The 21,981-nt window shown below is 45.4% G+C and overlaps 1 protein-coding gene across 1 annotated transcript; it reads left to right on the forward strand.

The window, feature by feature from the left end:
* The first annotated feature begins 5,993 nt into the window (after positions 1–5,993).
* KLF17 (Kruppel like factor 17) lies at positions 5,994–20,270 on the forward strand. The gene is made up of 4 exons (XM_003891756.3): positions 5,994–6,124; positions 15,390–16,233; positions 16,535–16,773; positions 19,604–20,270. The coding sequence occupies exons 1-3, from the start codon at positions 6,044–6,046 to the stop codon at positions 16,771–16,773; spliced, it is 1,164 nt and encodes a 387-aa protein (XP_003891805.1). The 5' UTR covers positions 5,994–6,043; the 3' UTR covers positions 19,604–20,270.
* The last annotated feature ends 1,711 nt before the right edge of the window (positions 20,271–21,981 follow it).

Below are 21,981 nucleotides of genomic sequence, written 5' to 3' on the forward strand. Positions count from 1 at the left end.
GAAGCAAAGAACAGAATGTACATATGTGGCCCTTAGAGCACGAGGGCAGAAGGCAGAAAAAGAAGATTCTCTTAAGCAAACAGATAATAACCACATCATCAGTAACTACAAAAGCAATCCGTTCTCTGTACTAAGATATGGGTAACCCAGGGCAGTGCGAGTGCAGAGGAGGCACCTAGGCCAACCTGGGTATCAGGGAAGGCACAAGACAGGTAGGAGTCGGGTGGGGGAAGCACTAGTGATGAGTGGGAAGGACACTCCAGGCAGAGGAACAAGTTCTGGAGTCATTCTGCAGCATATGGGTTAGGGGATGACCTTTCCTGTGATTTGATGGTTACTTGTCTCTGAGCATCAGCATTCATTTTCCATGTGTATAAAATGGATATGATAATCCTTTCTTTGAATCACAAACAAAAGAGAAAGCATGAGATGTGCCTGCTACAATGCCTGGTGCTTGCTAATGTTGCTGTTTTGTGTGTAAAAGATGCAGGAGTCAGAGCCGCCACAGACAGCGAGTTGCAGCACTTTGCAGGGGACAGTTCATGGACCCAGGACTGGAGCCCAGAATGACCAGGGTTCTGGGAGGCAACAGGGAAAATGGCAGAGGGGTGGGCAGCATGCCTGCCCCTGAGTCACGCCCAGGCCCAGGTGTGTGTCTCCAGGATGGACTGTCAGTGGAGGATAAGGTGCAGTGTAAGGTTGGGGGAGGAGGCAGGACCCCAGGGCAAACTCCTCCGACCCACAAGCCCTAGGCATTCCAGATGTCCACACAAAAATTGGCTCCGAATTAAAAGGCTGAAAGGTGGGGCTGGCTCTGTCTTATTTTGATATGTTTTGAGGCATTTGATAAAGATGTTAATAGGATCATTCATAAATCAGGAAACTAATCTTCTGAGGTGCTGGTTGCTAATGAAGCAAGTGAGAATCAGGAAGATGAAATCACAAATTTCAAAATCTCAGGCTGGAATTTAATTCCAGACCTTGAGTCCAGACTTCATCTCAAGCAGATGGCACCGTTAGAAACATATACCGACTGCAGTAGTCACTTGGAAATGAGTTCCCAGTGGTCCTTGCAGTTCACCCAAAGACTACTCCTGGGAATGGGACACGGAAATGGGAGGTCGGGGTGCAGCAAAGGCTTCCTAAAGGAGGTGACCCCAAGGGAGAGTAGCCTATAGTAGACACTCATTAAATGTTGGTAAAACAAATGCGATTAGTAGATGAAGAAATGGGGGAAGAACATTCCAGGCAGAGATAATACAGGGCCACCTGGCAGGGTCAAGAAGACTTACAGCCCCTGGGCATATTAAAGTGGGCAGTGGTAGCAGTCTGTCCACGTGCAGGCTAGAAGGGGTGTATATCTATAAAGAGCTTAACGATAATAGATCCAATTAAAAGTTGGTCTGCCTTTTATTATTGCTGTGTGCCAGTAATTTTTAAATACTATTGAAATACTCCTCTCCTAAAAAATATTTTGTTGGTTTAAGTTCTAAATAATTGCTATAGATACTGGATTTTATTTGTATATGTAAACTTCACACTAACACTTTTTTTTTTTTTTTTGAGATGGAGTCTCGCTCTGTCGCCCAGGCTGGAGTGTAGTGGCGAGATCTCAGCTCACTGCAAGCTCCGCCTCCTGGGTTTACACCATTCTCCTGCCTCAGCCTTCTGAGTAGCTGGGACTACAGGCGCCCACCACCACACCCGGCTAGTTTTTTGTATTTTTTTAGTAGAGATGGGGTTTCACCCTGTTAGCCAGGATGGTCTCGATCTCCTGGCCTCGTGATCCACCCACCTCGGCCTCCCAAAGTGCTGGGATTACAGGCTTGAGCCACCGTGCCCAGCCACACTAACACATTTTTATTAGCGATCCTTTAATAAATGTTGCATTCTATGTAGAAATTCATTTGGAGTATGCTCGGTTATATAGTCACACCAATACCCATGTTTGGAGCTCACTTTAGGCAAGGGTCAGATCTCCAACCCCTGTGGTATTAGATACATCCAAGTTTACACTGTAGATTCAAAATAAACAATCATGAGTTACTGTCAGTGAAGACAAAGACAAACAGGGCTTAACTTTTTTCAATTCTGTCATTCTTTGTAACCAGTTGGACTTTTGTGTTAAAACAGTGGGACAGGCCGGGCGCGGTGGCTCACGCCTGTAATCCCAGCACTTTGGGAGGCCAAGGAGGGCGAATCATGAAGTCAGGAGATCCAGACCATCCTGGCTAACATGGTGAAACCCTGTATCCACTAAAAAAAAAAAAAAAAAAAATCAAAAAATTAGCTGGGAGTGGTGGCAGGTGCCTGTAGTCCCAGCTACGTGGGAGGCTGAAGCAGGAGAATGGTGTGAACCCGGGAGGCGGAGCTTATAGTGAGCTGAGATTGCGCCACTGCACTCCAGCCTGGGCGACAGAGCGAGACTCCATCTCAAAAAAAAAAAAAAAAACGAAAAAAAAAAAAAAAGTGGGACAGAGTGCAAACTGAGAGGCAAAACATTTTTGTTTGTTAAGTGCAAATTTTTAATTTGTACATGAAATATTTTACTGAATTTGAATAAAAATGTACCTTTGAAATGAAAACCTATTCCTTTAAACTTGTTAATGGTTTTGAAATGAAAGATGAATAAAGGAAATAAATGTTGTGGCCTAAGTGTTGTTGCCTATGTTGTATCTTATTTAGATGTTTTGGTTTTATTAAACTTGACTTGTTGGTTGCTGGATGATTATTTACATAAGGGAGTATATCAGATTGTAAGGAAAGGATCAAAATTTAAGCAGGTAGATGTGAAAGTGATTGAAATAAATAGTGTGCCTTTTTCATTTTTTGGAGCCATGATATTAATTTTATTATTTATTTTATGATGTGAGTATGCATACAAATTTTTCGCAAATAAATTTTTCACTTTTGCCTTTCCTTTTTCTGGCCATTATTACAATTTGTTTCATTTTATAATCATGTGAAAATATGAAATTTGAATTATGGAAATAATTTGGTTTTTTTTTGAGACGGAGTCTTGCTTTGTTGCCCAGGCTGGAGTGCAGTGGTATGATCTCCGCTCACTGCAAGCTCTGCCTCCCGGGTTCACGCCATTCTCCTGCCTCAGCCTCCGGAGTAGCTGGGACTACAGACACCTGCCACCACGCCTGGCTAACTTTTCTGTATTTTTAGTAGAGACGGGGTTTCACCGTGTCAGCCGAGATGGTCTCGATCTCCTGACCTCGTGATCTGCCCGTCTCGGCCTCCTAAGGTGCTGGGATTACAGGCGTGAGCCACTGCGCCCGGCCTATGGTAATAATTTTATCTTTAGAGGAGGGGAGTATAAAAATGATCTGCTCTGTGTGTCAAACGTGATCCATTCTACAAATATCTCCTAAATGCCAAGTTAGGAGAAACACTAGGTATGTGAGAACTGAAAGAGGCATCAAATGGGAGTCAGAGAAGGCCCCAGAAGGAGGTGATCCTGGAGTTGAGAGCTGAGCAGTTGTTAGCCATAGAATCATAGCCACCACTTCTCAAGGGCCTGCTCTCAGCCCCACTTCATGCTAGTAGTTGGGGACCCTAAGATACATAAGAGCCTTCTTACCCACTTGTTATGATAGAGCAAATATCCCTGCTCTCACCAAAGGCCCACTTGTCTATTGGTACTCCAGATCCTGTCCTTTCGTAATTCATCCACGACTTTGCTCTTATAATTGAGCCCTCTATTTCTGTGTCAGTTTCTCCTTTGGTGCATCCCCATCAGCCTATCATATGCCCTCCCTTAACTGCCACCTCATTTTTCTGCTCTCATTCGTAGCAAAACTTCTTTGTTTAGAGTTTAGAGACAATGTCCCACTCCATCAACTCCTGTTCCCTTGGCAGTCCAGTCCAATCAGGCTTCCATCTTACTACACTTGGTTTTGGCAGAGTCACCAGTGACCTCTGTCTTGCCAAATCCAGTAGTCACTTACCTGTTTATCTCAACCTCTCAGGCTCTTTGGATGACTTTGCTGTTCTGCTGGGCCTTAAATGTAAGAGTCCCCAGGCTCTGTCCTCTGTCCTTTTCTCAAACTATCTCCAGTGTTGATAGCATCCACTCTAACTACCATCTCTCTATGCTGACAACACCCAAGTTTACATTTATAGCCCTGACCTTCTCTGAGCATAATTAATAGACATCTCAAAATCAATGTCTAAAATGGAATTCTTGTTTCAGCCACCTCCAAATCTGCTCCTCTTCCTATCTTTCCATATACCAAGTGGCACGATCATCACACAGTTGCTCAAGCCAATAATCTAGGAGTCCCTTTGATTCCTCTTTCCCTTCCTTCCTACCCCCTTCTGATCCATTACAAGTTCTGTTTTTCTTTTTCTTTTTTTTTTTTTAGAGATGGGATCTCACTATGTTGCCAAGGGTGGAGTGCACTGGCCATTCACAAGTGCAGCAATCCCATTACTGATCAGCATGAGTTTTGACCTACTCCATTTCTGACCTGGGTCGGTTCATCCCTCCTTAGGCAACCTGGTGGTGCTCCACTCCTGGGAGCTCACCATACTGATGCTGAACTTAGTGTGGACACCAGATCAGCACAGCACACTACAGCCCAGAACTCCTGGGCTCAAGTGGTCTCCCGCCTCAGCCTCCTGAGTAGCTGGGACTACAGGTGGGCACCACCTCCATGACCAAACACTGACATCTCCTTCTTGGACAGCTCCTTTAGATTTATTTATTTTATTTTATTTTTTGAGACGGAGTTTCACTCTTGTTGCCCAGGCTGGAGTGCAATGGTGCGATCTCGGCTCACTGTAACCTCCGCCTCCCAGGTTCAAGTGATTCTCCTGCCTCAGCCTCCTGAGTAGCTGGGATTACAGGCAAGCACCACCACGCCTGACTAATTTTGTATTTTTAGTAGGTTTCTCCATGTTGGTCAGGCTGGTCTCAAACTCCCAACTCAGGTGATCCGCCCACCTCAGCCTCCCAAAGTGCTGGCATTACAGACATGAACCATTGGCCCAGCCACAGCTCCTTTAGATTTCTAACTGGTGTCTCTGCACCCCTCTGGCCCTTTATAATCCATAAGGAGCCAAATGGCTTATTTTAAAAACATGTATCAGATCATATCAAGTTCCAGAATAAAATCCAAAGTCCTTTCTACTGTCTTCAAGGCCCTATCCCTCTGTCCTCGTGTCACTGCCCATGCGGCATCACTGTGGTCACCCTGCCTTCAATTTCCTTCTAGCACTGTGGGGCTCTTTCTTGCCTTAGGGCCTTTCAATCTTCCTATGGCTGGCTCCTTTCAGGCATTTCGTTTCCAGCTCACATTTGTCTTTTGGTTTTCCATAGCACTCACCACCATCTAAAGTTATAATAGTTAACAACTGTATTACTCATTTCTTGTCTGCCCATGTAAAATGGAAATTGACAGCAAGGACTTTGTTCTGTCCTGTTCACCATTTTACCCCTAGTTCAGAGACCAATGCCCAACACACACTGGGCATTCAGTAAACACTGTGGAATAAATAAATTGTGCCATGAAGCTCGCAGTCTTCAGTTCGTACAGACAAGGGACAGAGGTGCACAGACTGTAGCAGAAAAGCTCCAGCCCTCCCAAAGCTTATGGCAACTCCCGACCTGATAGAGTGCTGGTGGAGGCTCTCCTGTCAGCAGACGCCCTACACCCAGCCTTGCCTCTCTCTCCAGCCTCCTCCTGGCTGGAGTCTGAGACCTGGGGGTCCTCAGCCCCTACTTGGGTGAAACAGTTGCTCAGACTGAAGGGTGGAATGGGTGAGTTGGGTGGGCGGACCAACTTCCTTTAGGAAGCGTTCAAGGCCTAAGGTGGCTGTCCGTGATGCCGCCTTGGTTGGGGTGGGCAGCCTAGGGCAGGGCTGCGGGGGCGGCGCAGGGCGGGACGGGTGGGGCTGACTCCGCCCCCTGGCGCAGCTGTAAATAGGTAAATAGAAGGTGATTGTGGCGTGGCGACGTCCCGATACCCGCCTGCGACGCCGTGGTGGCTGGTTTCCTGTCTGTTCAGTAGAGTCTAGACCCCACCCAGTCTTCATGTACAACCGACCGCAGGCTGAGATGGAACAGGAAGCTGGGGAGCTGAGCCGATGGCAGGTGGCGCACCAGGCTGCCCAGGTGAGTCAGGTGTCAGCTCCTGGCAGGCCGGGGGCGGGCCCAGGCTAGGGGGCGGCGGGGAGAGGAGGCCGTGTAGGAGAAGGGAGGCAGAGGGAAGCAGAAACCCGAGGGGTGGAAATCCGAGGGGAGGGGTTGCAAAGGAAGGAATGGGAGATTGGGGAGGGGCTGCAAAGGGAGGGATGCGAGATTGGGGAGGGACTGGAAAGGGAGGGTTGTGAGATTGAGGGTGTAAATCATACGTCGTTTATTCCAATAATGTTCGCCCAGCAGTAGAGCTTGTGTTGGGTGCATCGGGGGTAAGAGGGTTCAAGGCAACTTTCTGGCGAGGGACTTGAGTAGGCAGGACAGCAAAGACCAAGTTAGGAAGTGAGCAGAAAATGACAGGAAAAAAAAAAAAAGTTAATTGGAGCCCTACTAAGTGGTAGGCTTTTTCCAGACCGTGGAAATACAATGATGAATTTACCATGAAACAGATATATATAAAATTTTATTAATAAATCGTTAGCTGAATGATTGGAATTGTACGGCGTTACATGAAGGAGAAGTCGGGGGCACATAGGAGCAGATACCAGAGGTGTTTGACCCGATTTGGGAGGCTTAATGACAGCTGAGACTCTGTTCTGGAACTAGAGAACCGGTCAGGTGAAGGGTTCCACGGTCTAAGACCACAGGCTGTATGCTTCCTCTTAGGAGGAACTGAAAGACCAGGGCCTAGACAGTGATGGGAGGGTGGCCCCAGGGACACATTGAGATCATTCAGGGCTTGTTTATTCCAAGAGCAGAGGGAAGCCATTGATGAGTTTAAACATAGTCTGTCTCAATTAGATTTGCATTTTCAAAGGAGTGTCCTGGTGGATGTGGGCTGGATTCAAGGCAATAGTTAGAAAGCTTTTGTGATAATCCAGGTGAGAATTCAAATGGCGGCCTACCTAGAGAAGTGAGAGTGGAGATGGAGAAGCTAGATGTATCATAGATTGTGGAGATGTTTTGGAGGCAGGGATCACAATTATTGCTCCCAAGTGGTGAGGGAGACATCTAGAGTAACAGATTTCTTGCTTGCACAATTGAGTGACAGCAGTGATATTTTCTGAGCAAGAAGGGTGAGAAGGACTAGGTTAATCCGTTGTTTGGGGGAGGTGGGCAAAGATGATAGTGAATTTTGGACACAGTCCATTGGAAGAACCCGTGGGCCATCCAAAAAGACCCAAACAATAGCTAGCTGGAAAATGCAGGAGCCATCTTCGCCAGAGCCATAGATTTAGGAATAGTTGGACTGTAAACAGAAACAGATCCACTGGCATGGGGAAGCTTGCCCAGAGAGAGTAGAGGAAGAGAAATCTGCAAAAGAGACTGTGAAGGAGGGGGTCTGAGAGAAAGGAAGGAGAAAAGGTCGGAAAGTGTGTCCATGCGTGTGAGAGGCCAAGGGAAGCATTATAGGAAGGGTGTGGCCAGTGGTCATATAAACTGAGAGGTCAAGTCAGGAGTCTGGAAAGTGCTGCTTGGTCATAGTGGGATGGAAGTTGTCAGTGGTGACCTTTATGCAAGCTGGCTTTGTGGAGAGATGGAGGCCAGAGCAAATTTGGGAGAATCATAAGGCAAAGTAGTGGTGAAGGCATGTTTAGACAACTTAATTTGCCATGAAGGACTGGGAAAATGAGAGAGCCATTGCTGAGAGTTAGGGAAGACAGGCTGAGCACCCCAGAGGTGCCCACCCAATAGTCATTTACCTAGTTCCTATTATATGTCTGTCTTATGCTAGTTGCTGAGCATATAGTGGTAAATAAAACTGATAAGGCCAGGCACGGTGGCTCACACCTGTAGTCCCAGTGGCCCAGGAGGCTGAAGCAGAAGGATTGTTTGAGCTCAGGAGTTTTATGCTGTGGTGCACCGCAATCACGCTTGTGAATAGCCACTGCACTCCAGCCTGGGCAACATAATGAGATCCTGTCTCTAAAATTATTTAAATTAAAAATAAAACAAGATCTTCCCAACTCTTCTAGAGTTTTTTTTAAAAAAGAACATTTTCCTCTATAGCCAAAACCACATAATCAAATGTATCAAAATTGTGTGTATATATATGTATATGTGTATATATCTATATATATATACATTTTTTTTTGAGACAGGGTCTTGGCACTGTTGTCCAGGCTGGGGTGCAGTGGCGCCATCTCGGCTCACTGCAACCTCAGCTTCCCTGGTTCAAGCAATTCTGGTGCCTCAGCCTCCCCCCAAGTAGCTGGGATTATAGGTGTGTGCCACTCCACCCAGCTAATTTTTTGTATTTTCAGTAGAGAGGTTTTGCTATGTTTGTCAGGCTGGTCTCAATCTTCTGCCCTCAAGTGATTTACCCGCCTCAGCCTCCCAAAGTGCTGGGATTACAGGAGCCAGCCGCCACGCCCAGCTGATAATTCCTTTAAATCATCTTAGATGAGGCCGGGCGCGGTGGCTCAAGCCTGTAATCCCAGCACTTTGGGAGGCCGAGACGGGCGGATCACGAGGTCAGGCGATCGAGACCATCCTGGCTAACACGATGAAACCCCGTCTCTACTAAAAGATACAAAAAACTAGCCGGGCGTGGTGGCGGGCGCCTGTAGTCCCAGCTACTCCGGAGGCTGAGGCAGGAGAATGGCGTGAACCCGGGAGGCGGAGCTTGCAGTGAGCCGAGATCGGGCCACTGCAATCCAGCCTGGGCGACAGAGCGAGACTCCGTCTCAAAAAAAAAAAAAAAAAAAATCATCTTAGATGCAAGCCTTATTCAAATGCCCCTAGCTATTCCTAAAATGTACTTCGTAGCTGGTATGTCCAAACCAGAATTTAAGACCATACACTGTATCTGGTGATTATGTCCCTTGAGTCTCTGAAATTAGAATAGTTTTATTTTTTCATGATTGGGATTCAGTTTTTCATGATGCTGACTTTTGTCTTATAGAATGTTCCTTTCAGATATATCAGATTGCTTCCTCATGATAGCATTTAGCTTTATCTTCTATCACTTGTATTACCTTTAAGTTATGATTAGAACTTACAGCTTAACTGGATTCAAGATTTTTGGCAAGAGTGCCTCATGCCTCATGCAGGTTTTATCCTGCATAACATCAGGAGACACACCTGGCTACCATTTGGTGATACTTGTATTAAGGTAGTGAAAAGCTTCATTGATCTCTCTGTTGATATTTACCTTGCAGTCGGAAAGTAATCTGTGTGATTCTGCTTTGTGTGTATCCAATGTCCAGTTCCCTACCAGCCATTTATCTACTGGTTTTAACACCACATTTAAATTTTTCCTCAATTAAATTTCCTTAGGGGTGGCAAAATACATTTTCTTTTCCTTTTTTTTTTTTCTTTTCCTTTCCTTTCCTTTTCTTTCTTTTTTTTTTTTTTTTTGAGACAGAGTCTCACTCTCTCCCCCAGGCTGGAGTGCAATGGCACGATCTTGGCTCACTGCAACTTCTGCCTCCCAGATTCAAGCGATTCTCATGCCTCAGCCTCCCGAGCAGCTGGGATTACAGGCATGCACTACCACGCCCGGCTAATTTTTTGTATTTTTAGTAGAGACAGGGTTTTGCCATATTGGCCAGGCTGGTCTTGAACTCCTGACTTCAAGTGATCCACCCCCCGCGGCCTCCCAAAGTGCTAGGATTACAGGTGTAAGTCACTGGACCTGGCAGAAAAATAAATTTTGTAATTCCACCATTCATTCTACATTTATTAGTTTGTATTCTTCTGTAAAGTAGGAATTAATATTTAACCGCAATCATTTGGTAATTTTGAATTTTTTTTTCTTTTAGAGGCAGAATAAATGCTTAATTTAATCACTTCAATTAGTAATGTTCAAAGTTAGGATAAGAGCCCAGCTTTTGTCACTTGAGGCTGCAGTGAGCCATGATCATACCACTGTATTCCAGCTCAAAATGAGCCATGATTGATTGCACCACTCACATCTCAGCCTCTGGAGTAGCTGGGACTACAGACACTTGCCACCACACCTGGCAATTTTTAATTTTTTTTGTAGCAATGGGGGGGTCTCACCATGTTGCCCGGGCTGGTCTTGAACTCTGGGCCTCAAGCGATCCACCTGCTTCATAGTCTCAAAATGCTCAACCTGTGATAGTCTTGATAGGTTTTGTATTTCTAGGAATTTGTCCATTTTATCCAGGTTATCCAATTTGTTGGTGTGCAATTTTTCACAGTACTGTATTATAATGTCTCCAATTTCATTTCTCATATTTAATCATTTGAGCTTTTTCTTTTTCCTTAGTTGATCTAGCTAAATGTTTCACAATGTTGTTAATCTTTCCTAAGAACTTAGTTTCATTGATTTTTCTCATTCCTTCCTTCTGCTGGTTTGGGGTTTAGTGTATTTTTCTAGTTCCTTAAGGTATAAAGTTAGGTTGTTGGTTTGAGATCTTTTTTATTGTAAGCATTTAAACCAGTAGATTTTCCCCTTACCACTGCTTTTGCTGTATCCCATAAGATTTGGTAGCTATGTTTTCATTTTTATTGGTCTCTAAGTATTTTCTAATTTTCATTGTGGTTTTTTTATTTGCCCCATTGATTGTTTCAGAGAGTGCTGTTTAATTTCCAGAGATTTGTAAATTTTCTAGTTTATCTGGTTGTGGGTCAGAGAATATTCTTTGTATGATACCTTTTTTTTTTTTTTTTTTTTTGCTTTTTTTCTAAAAGCGGCAAGAGAAAAAATATCTTACTTTTAAAATCTATTGAGACTTAATTTGTGATCTACTATCCATTTTTAATCCATTCTACCAATATCTGTCTTTTGGAAATTATTATCCATTTACTTTCCAAAGTATTTTACTTGCAAGGAAGGATTTAATTCTGCCATTTTTTTCCTCATTTCCAGCATTGTCTTTTTGTTTAATTGATTTTTTTTATAGTGAAACTTACATTTCCTTATAACACAATTTCCGTGTGTGTGTGTGTGTGTGTATATATATATATATTATTTTATTTTATTTTATTTTATTTTATTTTTGAGACAGAGTCTCACTGTATTGCCCAGGCTGGAGTGCAGTGGCTGGATCTCAGCTGACTGCAACCTCCACCTCCCGGTTCAAGCGATTCTCCTGCCTCAGCCTCCCAAGTAGCTGGGACTACAGGCATGTGCCACCATGCTCGGCTAATTTTTATATTTTTAGTAGAGATGGGGTTTTACCATGTTGGCCAGGCTGGTCTCGAACTCCTGATCTCAAGTGATCCACCCACCTCGGTCTCCCAAAGTGCTGAGATTACAGGCGTGAGCTGCTGTGCCCGGTCCCTTTTGCATATATTCTCTAGCTATTTTCTTTGTGGTTGCCATGGGGAATACATTTGACATCCTACTTATAACATTCTAATTTGAATTTATACCAGATTAACTCTAATAGCACATAAAAACTGCTTCCATATAGCTCCATTCCCACCTCTTTTCAGTTACTGATCTCACAAAATGACATTTTTATGCATCGTATGTCAAAAAATAAAATTATAAATTTTATGCATTCTTTTAAATCATGTAGAAAACAAAAAGTGGAGTTATATATTAAAGTTAAAATAACACTCACTTTTATCATTGTCCATATATTTACCCTTATCAGAAATTTTTCTTATGACGGATTTCTTCACATGGCTTCAAGCTACTGTCTAGCATTGTTTCATTTCAACCTGAAGGACTGCAATTAGCGTTTCTTGCAGGACATGTCTAGTGGTAATGGTCTCTCAGCTTTTGCCTATCTTGGAATGTCTAATTTCTTCCTCATTTTGGAAAGACAGTTTTGCCATATATAGGATGGTTGATAGTTATTTTTTTTCCTTTAGTACTTTGAATATATCAACTCATGGTCTTAGTGTCCAAGGTTTTTGATTAAAGAACTACAGGTAATTTGTGGGATCCCCTATAAGCGATGAGTCACTTCTCTTGCTATTTTCAAGATTCTCTTTGTCTTGGGTTTTCAACGTTTTATTTTTATTTTTTATTTTTGAGACAGGGTCTCGCTCTCTGGAATGCAATAGCAGGATCTTGGCTCACTGCAATCTCCGCCTCCTGGGTTCAAGCGATTCTCCTGCCTCAGCCTCCCGAGTAGCTGGGATTACAGGCACCTGCCACCACACCTAGCTAATTTTTGTATTTTTAGTTGAGACGGGGTTTCACCATGTTGGCCAGCTGGCCTTGAACTTCTGACCTCAAGTGATCCACCTGCCTCAGCCTCCAAAAGTGTTGGAATTACAGGCATGAGCCACCGCGCCTGGCCTCAACCGTTTTATTATAATGTTTCTTGGTATAGGTCTGTGAGTTTATCCTACTTGAATTTTGTTGAGCTTCTTGGATGTTTGTATTCATATCTGGAAGTCTCTTCAGTGGGAAGGGGTGGGGGTTGTAACATTGGGGGTTGAGTTGCCACAATGGCTGCCTACCTCTGTCTGCATCTCATAATCAGAAACAGCAAATAACAATCAGGACATAGATCCCCAATAGTTGGAGGACAAGGTTTTTATTGCCCACTCTGGCTCGTGCAAGCTGCTCCAGGAACATGGGGTGTGTATGGGGAGTTAATACCTACCTAAGAATTTAGGTTGACCAAAATTAACTGCAATTTACTTTCAAAGCCTTCCCTTGGAAGGTACAAGCCTTAAAACCCTGCACCATTCCAAAAAGCTTGTAACAGGCAAATGCTACCAGTGCGATAGTTACCTTGCTGGGGATACATGTTCCTGGTGCTTCCTACCCTGCCATCTTCCTTGATATCACTTCCTGTCTCCTTTTGACCCAGTCCTAATCTTTGAAAGCTCTCTTATTTTCAGGCACGAAATGTACCAGCCTCCCTTAAACTTTCTTTTCCCAGTCTTGGAGTCAGGAAATTCTTGGTCTAACTTCTAGCAAGGAATAGAATTAGAGACAAGTCTAGGTTCTAGAGGCATGCATTGTTATTAGAGTCACAGTTGCTTCGATGGGCTATTTTACTGGACAGAGCTAAAATATATATATATATTTTTACACTGTGAATTTGTTTAGAATATTGCCTATTTAAATTTAGCATTATTATTATTATTATTTTTTGAAATGGGGCCTCACTCTGTCACCTAGGCCGGACCGCAGTGATGCGATCACAGCTCGCTGCAGCTTCGACTTCCCAGGCTCAAGTGATCCTTTCCACTTCAGTTACCTGAGTGGCTGGGACCACAGGCACATGCTACCATGCCTGGCTAGTTTTTTGTTCTTTGTAGAGATGAGGATTCCCTATGTTGCTCAGGCTTGTCTTGAACTCCTAGACTCAAGCGATCCTTCCACCTGGGCCTCCCAAGGATCTAGGATCATAGGCATGAGCCACCGTGCCCAGCAATACTAACTTATTTTAAACCATATTGCTAAAAACAACACTCAAACAGAAAAGTGAATGTAAGTACAGCTTCTACAAAGTAATGAACTGTTACAAAGTAAAACCTGTGAAACTGTCATTCAGGTCAAGAAATAGAAGCCCGTCCAGTGTCCCTTTCTTATCTTTCCCCATTTCCTACTCTCTAATATAACTCCTATCCTGTTGTCTGGATGTTTTGTTTTGAATTTCCCTATTTCTGACCTGTGATGTTCCTATAATTGCTGCAAAAGTTGTAATTGCTTCAAGTTTTGCCTTCTTTCCTCCCACCCTTCCTTCTTTTCTTCCTTCCTTCCTTCTTTGAACTCCTGACCTCAAGTAATCTGCCCACCTTGGTGAGTCTTCTCCTCTCTTCTCTTCTCTTTTCTTCTCTTCTCTTCTCTTCTCTTTTCTTCTCTTTCTTGTGTTTGAATGTTGTTACATTTTCTCTTGATTTGTAGCAATAATTTTCTGGTGATTTTTTTTTAATTGCAATCTTCAATTTCTTTCTTGATGGTTTAGTATCTTGTATGGATACCCTATTTTAAACTTCTCTTTTGGTTGTCATATTTGAATGGATTGTTCTTTTCTGGACCATCCCAATTGAAGAGTGAATAGGAGATGATGGGGTAGCTTTATTCGTTTCTTAACTAAACAGCTCCCTCTTCTATTGCTACAATAATGGATTTTGTTGTTGTTGTTGTTTGTTGCTTGTCTTGTTGAGACAGGGTCTCACTCTGTCAGCACAGGCTGGAGTACAGTGGCGCAATCTCAGCTCACTGCAACCTCTGCCTCCTGGACTCAAGTAATTCTCCTGCCTCAGCCTCTCAAGTAGCTGGGACTACAGGCACACGCCACCATACCTAGCTGGTTTTGTTTTTGTTTTTGAAATTTCTGAGCTCAAGCAATCCACCTGCCTTGGCCTCCCAAAGTGCTGGGATTACACAGTTGTGAGCCGCCGTGCCTGGCCTACTGACAGTTTTTAAAAACATGGTTCTTGGCTCCTATCCTATTTTAAGACCTTCTACCACCAATCTCTTTCCTACCCTTCATGTAAGTCAGTCATCGAGGGATACTGCCCCTGACTTCCAGACAACCGCCATCCCTTTTTTTAAGAAGTGTTTTTTTCATATCTGCCTTTTCCCCATATCTCCACCAATGCTTGATCTCCGACCTGCCCAGGCAGTTCCCACTCAGGGCAGATGCTCTTCCATAGGCAAATACTTGCAGATGATGTCTAAGTTTTGCTAAAGCCAAGACCCATCTGCAGCCTCAATTCCTTCTATCTTTGTGGCTTTCTGCACCCGTTCTGCTGGTTTAGGATGTTCTTTCACTTTCACACTTATGTATAATTTGGAATTTGGGCCAGGCACGGTGGCTCACGCCTGTAATCCCAGCACTTTGGGAGGCTGAGGCAGGCAGATCACCTGAGATCAGGAGTTCGAGATCAGCCTGACCAACATGGAGAAACCCCGTCTCTACTAAAAATACAAAATTAATCGGGCGTGGTGGTGCATGCCTGTAATCCCAGCTACTCAGGAGGCTGAGGCAGGAGAATCACTTGAACCCAGAAGACAGAGGTTGTGGTGAGCCGAGATCGCGCCATTGCACTCCAGTCTGGGCAACAAGAATGAAACTGTCTCAAAAAAAAAGAAAAAAATAAATTGGAGTCTGAACATTTTCTCAGAGTTTTGCTGAAGGTGTAGGTTATGGACTGTTTTATTTGTTCTCTTTGTTGCTTTGTGTGAAATAAAAACCAAAAACATGTCTAAGAGAAAGTGGCATGAGTTACGGCTAGGCTTCTATGGGGCTTGTATTAGCCAGACCGCATGGATTAGGATGGGGTCTGGGAATGAAGAGGAGGGACATGTGGAACTGGAATTTGAGCAAAAATCACCTGACTCTTTCTCCCCAAGGATAACGAGAACTCAGCGCCCATCTTGAACATGTCCTCATCTTCTGGAAGCTCTGGAGTGCACGCCTCTTGGAACCAAGGCCTACCAAGCATTCAGCACTTTCCTCACAGTACAGAGATGCTGAGGTCCCCCTTGGTGTCTGTTGAGGCGCCGAGGCAGAATATGGATGAAGGAGGGCCACAGTTCAGTATGCCACTGCCTGAGCGTGGTGTGAGCTACTGCCCCCAAGCGACTCTCACTCCTTCCCAGATGATTTACTGTCAGAGAGTGTCTCCCCCTCAGCAAGAGATGATGATTTTCAGTGGGCCCCAACTAATGCCCATAGGAGAGCCCAATATTCCAAGGGTGGCCAGGCCCTTCAGCGGGAATCTAAGGATGCCCCCCAATGGGCTGCCAGTCTCGGCTTCCACTGGAATCCCAATGATGTCCCACGCTGGGAACCCTCCAATGCCTTACCCTGGCCTCTCGACAGTGCCTTCTGAAGAAACATTGTTAGGCCCGACCATGCCTTCCACTGAGGCCCAGGCAGTGCTCCCATCCATGGCTCAGATGTTGCCCCCACAAGATGCCCATGACCTTGGGATGCCTCCAGCTGAGCCCCAGTCATTGCTGGCTTTAGGGTCTCAGGACTCTCTTGTAACTCAGCCGCACTCTCAAGAAGACCCATTTCTACCAGAGCAGCCCAGACCTGCTCCACAGACAGCAGAGAAGAACTCCAGGCCTCAGGAAAGGACTGGTAGAGGGGGCTCCTCGGAGGCAAGGCCTTACCGCTGCAACTACGAGAACTGCGGAAAAGCTTATACCAAACGCTCCCACCTGGTGAGCCACCAGCGCAAGCACACAGGTGAAGGAGGTATCAGGTGGGGTGGGGATGGAGGAGTCTCTGGGCTTTCGATTTGTCCTGGGACACTGGTGGGTAATTGTTTGGGATGAGCCTTTCCTCTTCCAAGCTTGGAACTAAGCTAGACTGGCTCCCCGACTTGCCATACAGGAGGACTGGGGTGGGCACTCCTGATTATGTTGCCGCTCCCTGGTTCCCTGGACCTTCCCTTTTGAATCCTCAACCTGGACTGCTCTGCCTCACAGAGTCGGACCCCTTCCTTCCTACTCTATTCTAAATTCCATCTCTCCCTTGTCATTCCCAGGTGAGAGGCCCTATTCTTGCAACTGGGAAAGTTGTCCGTGGTCTTTCTTCCGTTCTGATGAGCTGAGACGACATACACGGGTACACACTAGATATCGACCATATAAGTGTGATCAGTGCAGCCGGGAGTTCATGAGGTCTGACCATCTCAAGCAACACCAGAAAACTCATCGGCCAGGACCCTTAGACCCACAGACCAACAGTAGAGAGCAGGACGGTCCTCCTGCTGCTGGTCCTTAGGTCAGTCTCCTCTCCTCATTCTGGCTTTTTCCTTTTTTTTTCTTTTTTTTTGGAGATGGAGTCTCACTCTGTCTCCCAGGCTGGAGTGCAGTGGCGTGATCTGGTTCACTGTACCCTCCACCTCCCAGGTTCAAGTGATTTTCCTATCTCAGCCTCCCGAGTAGCTGGGACTACAGGCACGTGCCACCATGCCTGGGTAATTTTTTGTATTTTTAGGAGAGACAGGGTTTCACCGTGTTAGCCAGGATGGTCTCAATCTCCTGACCTCGTAATCTGCCCACCTCGGCCTCCCAAAGCGCTGGGATTACAGGCATGAGCCACCACACCCAGCCTCATTCTGGCTTTTCTACACAGATCTTACCTGCCTCTGGCTAGATCTTCTCTTCAGCAGGTGTAGGATTAGATGAAGATAGGAAGATTATGGGTCAGTGTTGAAGCCCACACGAAGTTCTGCAGCCAGTTAGAGACTCCTCAAACCTTGTCTTGGATGCTGTTAACCTCTCTGGGGCCACCTGCTTCTGCTGGAGTTTAGTCAGATGGGAATGTGGAGTACAGTAGAGATTGGGAGCTTCATTTAAAAGCTCTTGATTTCTTTTTTTTTTTTTTTTTTTTTTTTGAGACGGAGTCTTGCTCTGTCGCCCAGGCTGGAGTGCAGTGGCCGGATCTCAGCTCACTGCAAGCTCCGCCACCCGGGTTTACGCCATTCTCCTGCCTCAGCCTCCCGAGTAGCTGGGACTACAGGCGCCCGCCACCTCGCCCGGCTAGTTTTTTGTATTTTTAGTAGAGACGGGGTTTCACCATGTTAGCCAGGATGGTCTCGATCTCCTGACCTTGTGATCTGCCCGTCTCGGCCTCCCAAAGTGCTGGGATTACAGGCTTGAGCCACCGCGCCCGGCCTTAAAAGCTCTTGATTTCTTGTCGCTCTCCAGCTTAAAACCCTTTAATGACTCCTTCGCTTGCTACATAAAATCCAGTTTCCAGAGCCAGACTATTTTTAAATCCTGAATTTGCCACTTAATATCCTTGTGACCTTGGGAAAGTTCTTGGATCGCTATGTCTTGTTTCTTCTTCCAGAAAATGAAAAAACTAGTTTTGGACTATATTGGACATGGCACATATGGCATCAGATTCTCCCTGGCACTCACTGGCCACATACCCAGAGTTTCTGTTTCTTCCCACCATTTCACAGGCTTGGATGGAATGCCCTAGCATAGGGCATGGGATCTGGCATCCCAAGTTGCTGCTAGCAAACTTAGAAGTATGGGGAAATTTATTTATTTATTTGAGACAAAGTCTTGCTCTGTCACCATGGCTGGAGTGCAGTGGTGCAATCTCAGCTCACTGCAACCTCTGCCTCCTAGGTTCAAATGATTCTCCTGAGGCAGAAGAGCCAGGATAGATGGGATTACAAACACACGCCACCACGCCCGGCTAATTTTTGTATTTTTTGTAGAGACAGGATTTCACCATGTTGGCCAGGCTAATCTCAAACTCCTGACCTCAAACGGCCCACCCGCCTCAGCCTCCCAAAATGCTGGGATTACAGGCATAAGCCACGGTGTCTGACTGGGAGTTAGTATTCATGGGATAAAATTTGAGGCCGGGTGCGGTGGCTCATGCTTGTAATCCCAATGCTTTGGGAGGCCAAGGCAGGTGGATCATAATGTCAGGAGTTCGAGACTAGCCTGGCCAATATGGCGAAACCCTGTCTCTACTAAAAATACAAAATTAGCTGGGCATGGTGGCGTGTGCTTGTAGTCCCAGTTACTCGGGAGGCTGAGGCAGGAGAATGGCTTGAACCTAGGAGGTAGAGGTTATGGTGAGCTGAGATTGCACCATTGCACTCCAGCCTGAGCGACAGAGCAAGACTCCATCTAAAAAATAAAAAAATTTTTTTAACTAGTGGAAAATGAGAGATAGTTGAGACTCGGGCAGATCAATTCTCCCCTTTTCCCTCCCTTTCATGAATTGCTGCCTGGCACCAATTCTCCAAAACAGTACCATCAATGGGGAGACCTCCCAAGTAGCTGGTGGACACAACTACTGTGGCCTCCGCAAGGCTTGTCATGAAGCAGTGCCCAGACTGCTAAATACATCACCTTGGGTTACTTCCCTTTCTTTCCTGCCTTTCTTCCATTTTCTCACTTCCAACGCCTTGGGTTTGCACCTCTTCAAGTAAAACACCAGTACTGAGTTCTTGTTTTCAGGCTCTATTTTCTAGGTGACTGAGGGCTAGGGGGGAAAGGAGGGCCTAAGACTGGGGCAGATAAGGATGAATCCCACTGTAACTTCTGCTCCTCCCACCTTCCTTAGGTCCCTGGACTACCAAGCACCAGATATTAAGTGGCCTATCTTTCCCTGCTGTCCCTTGGGGTTAAGGGGATAATGACTATCCTGGCAAACCAGCCAGGTTGTTTAGAACCTCATATCTAGACTTGGCAGGCTGTTTTACTCTAGCAAACTGATAGAGAGAAAGGAACTTGGCCAAGCTATCAAGTGCAGAGCTAGAATCCCAACCAGGATCTGTCTGCCCCAGAGGTGGTCTCTTCCCTAAGAAGATGGTGCCTTCTATGGGTGTTTCCTGAGCCCAGGCTGGTGCCAAGCACAGATGAATCAGAGCTGGTTTCTGTGCTCAAGGGACTGTCTTAATCTGGGGACTCAGAGGTCCACCTCTGTACAGTGGCCATAGGGAGGAGCCCCTAACTGGAGGGGTCAGAAAGGCTTGTCATGAAGCAGTGCCCAGACTGCTAAATACATCACCAGGTAATCCCTGGGCCCAGTAAGAGTGTAACACCTAGTAATCCCTCAAATTTTGAAATAAACTGAACAGGTGAATGAAGAAGGAAGAGGATTCCAGGCAGAGAACACTGGACGTGGCAACTGCTCAGAGGAGAGGCAGTCTTCAAGTTCTGCATTCATTCAGCAAATGTTTTTTGAGCCTACAATACTGAGCGCACCAAGGCTGTGGAGACCCATGGTGAGGAGCATGAAGTTAACTAAAGGATGTGTCAGAGAAAGACTTCTCAAGGAGATGCCTCCATGAGACCCGAAGGACTCATGGGTGCTAGCTGCACCTCCCATTTCTTGGACATATACCGTTGGACATGTCTATCTTCTGGAAACTATGGCATGGACAGTAAGGATTCAGAGGTGCATGAAGGCACCCTGCCTCTGCAGGGCAGAAAGATCATAGACAACATTTTTGAATGTACGCAGGGCTGCCAAGAAGAGAAGCTGGTCCTCTGCAGGTTCAAGCCTATCTGGGCCTCTGGGGAAGCCCCACAACCTTGGCTGTGCCTGCCCCTGCCCTCCCACCCCTACCCTGACCCTGTCCTGCTTTGCTGCCTTTGTCTGTGTTACTAGTGGCCCCAGTATACCTGCGATGGACATCCGGGTGCCCTTCATCCAAGCTCCCACGTGAGGGGAGTGGACATGATTAAAAGAACAGGGGCAGAAGGGGCTCATTTATGACCCATTCCCTAGCCCCAGGGATTGAAGTCTTGGGCACTCAAAGTTTCTTTCTACCAGGGCACCAGATCCCTTCCATGGAGCAGGCCATCTCGGGTTCACTGGGCCGGGGCTGGTCTCTGTTCCCCAGCCCACCTGGCTCACACACAGCCTCGTGGGTAGGGTCAGCAAACCAGATTGCTTGATATTGGAATGTAGGATGAGAGGTCTGCTTGGTGATCTAGCATTTTCACCAAGAAATGGATGTGGAGAGGACCAGAGTGATCAAGGGTGTGTGATGTGCCCTACAACGGTGGGCAAAACAGGCTCCTGCTCTTGTGGAGATCACAATCTAGTGGAGGAGGGGTGTTACTAGAAGTGCACAAAGTGGGCCCGGCGCGGTGGCTCACGCCTGTAATCCCAGCACTTTTGGAGGTCGAGGCAGGCGGATCACTTGAGGTTAGAGGTTCGAGACCAGCCTGGCCAAAATGGTGAGACCCCCCCGTCTCTACAAAATACAAAAATTAGCCTGGCATATGGTGGGTGCCTGTAATCCTAGCTACTCGGGAGGCTGATGGGAGAATCACTTGAACCCGGGAGACGGAGGTTGCAGTGAGCTGAGATCTTGCCATTGCACTCCAGCCTGGGTGACTGAGCAAGATTCTATCTCGAAACAAACAAACAAAACAAAACAAAAAAGATCTGTGAACTCTTTAGTAGATTTTGAATCCTGCCTCTGCCATTTCCTGGCTATGAGGTGTCTTGGGAAATTTACTTGTCACTCTTGCTTCTGATAGCAAAGGGGATGGTGAGATAGATTCAAGATGGAGAGATAAGGTTGAAAGTGTTTTCTTTGGCTGCAGTGTGGAGATAAGATTAGAGCGAGGCTGTAAGGGAGAGGAAGGGACATAGCAGTATTTCAGGTGAGAGTCAAGGTGGCTTTGGCCAGGGTGTGAGAGTGGAGGTAGGGAGAAGTAGGAAAGTGATAGTTAACTGGATTTGGTAGATGAGGGCGAGGTCAAGGGTGACTTCCAGGTTCCTGGCTTGTGTTATAAGTAACACAGAAGAAGAATGGATGAACTTCATTTGTTTTCCATTGATTGTGATATCTATCATAACCTGCAAGAAATATTTTGTATATCTCCAATTTAATAATAAAATGCACTCATGTTAGGAAGGTCAAAAAAAAAAAAAAAGGAAAAAAAAATAATAAAAATATTTAGTTACCCCTAAGATCAGGCCTGTAATCCCAGCACTTTGGGATGCCAAGGCAGAGGATAACTTGAGGCCAGGAGTTTGAGACCAGCAAGACCTTGTCTCTATAAAAAATAAAATAAGAAAAAGAAGGAAAAATAATCTAGTACATTTAAAAAGCTTTGAATTCCCCATCCTTCTTTGCAGAAGTAACCACTATACTGAATTTTGATTAATCTCGCCTTAGCTATTTATTGTTTTTACCACATAATGTATCTGTTCTTAAATATAGTGATTGGTTTTATATGGTTTTGAACTTACCTTTATTCTGTTTAGGATTCATTGAACTTTTTGAATCTAAATGTTTGGTAGTCTTAATAAAATTTGGAAAAATTTTGGGCATTGTTTTGTCAAATTTTGGGGTTCTCCTCCACCTTCTATTTCTGACATACAGTCTGCCTGTATGATGGAGCACTTGATATTGTCCCTCAGGTCACTGATGCCCTGTTTATTTCTTTCAGTTCTCTTTTCTTTTCTTTCTTTCTTTTTTTTTTTGAGACCGAGTCT

Source organism: Papio anubis, chromosome 1 (assembly GCF_008728515.1).
Source record: "Papio anubis isolate 15944 chromosome 1, Panubis1.0, whole genome shotgun sequence".
Lineage (NCBI taxonomy): Eukaryota > Metazoa > Chordata > Mammalia > Primates > Cercopithecidae > Papio > Papio anubis.

Coding starts and splice junctions, on each gene's coding strand:
- KLF17 (XM_003891756.3), top strand. CDS start 6,044: ATGTACAACCGACCGCAGGCTGAGATGGAACAGGAAGCTGGGGAGCTG. Junction 6,125..15,389: donor TGGCGCACCAGGCTGCCCAG/GTGAGTCAGGTG, acceptor TTTCTCCCCAAG/GATAACGAGAACTCAGCGCC. Junction 16,234..16,534: donor CCACCAGCGCAAGCACACAG/GTGAAGGAGGTA, acceptor TGTCATTCCCAG/GTGAGAGGCCCTATTCTTGC.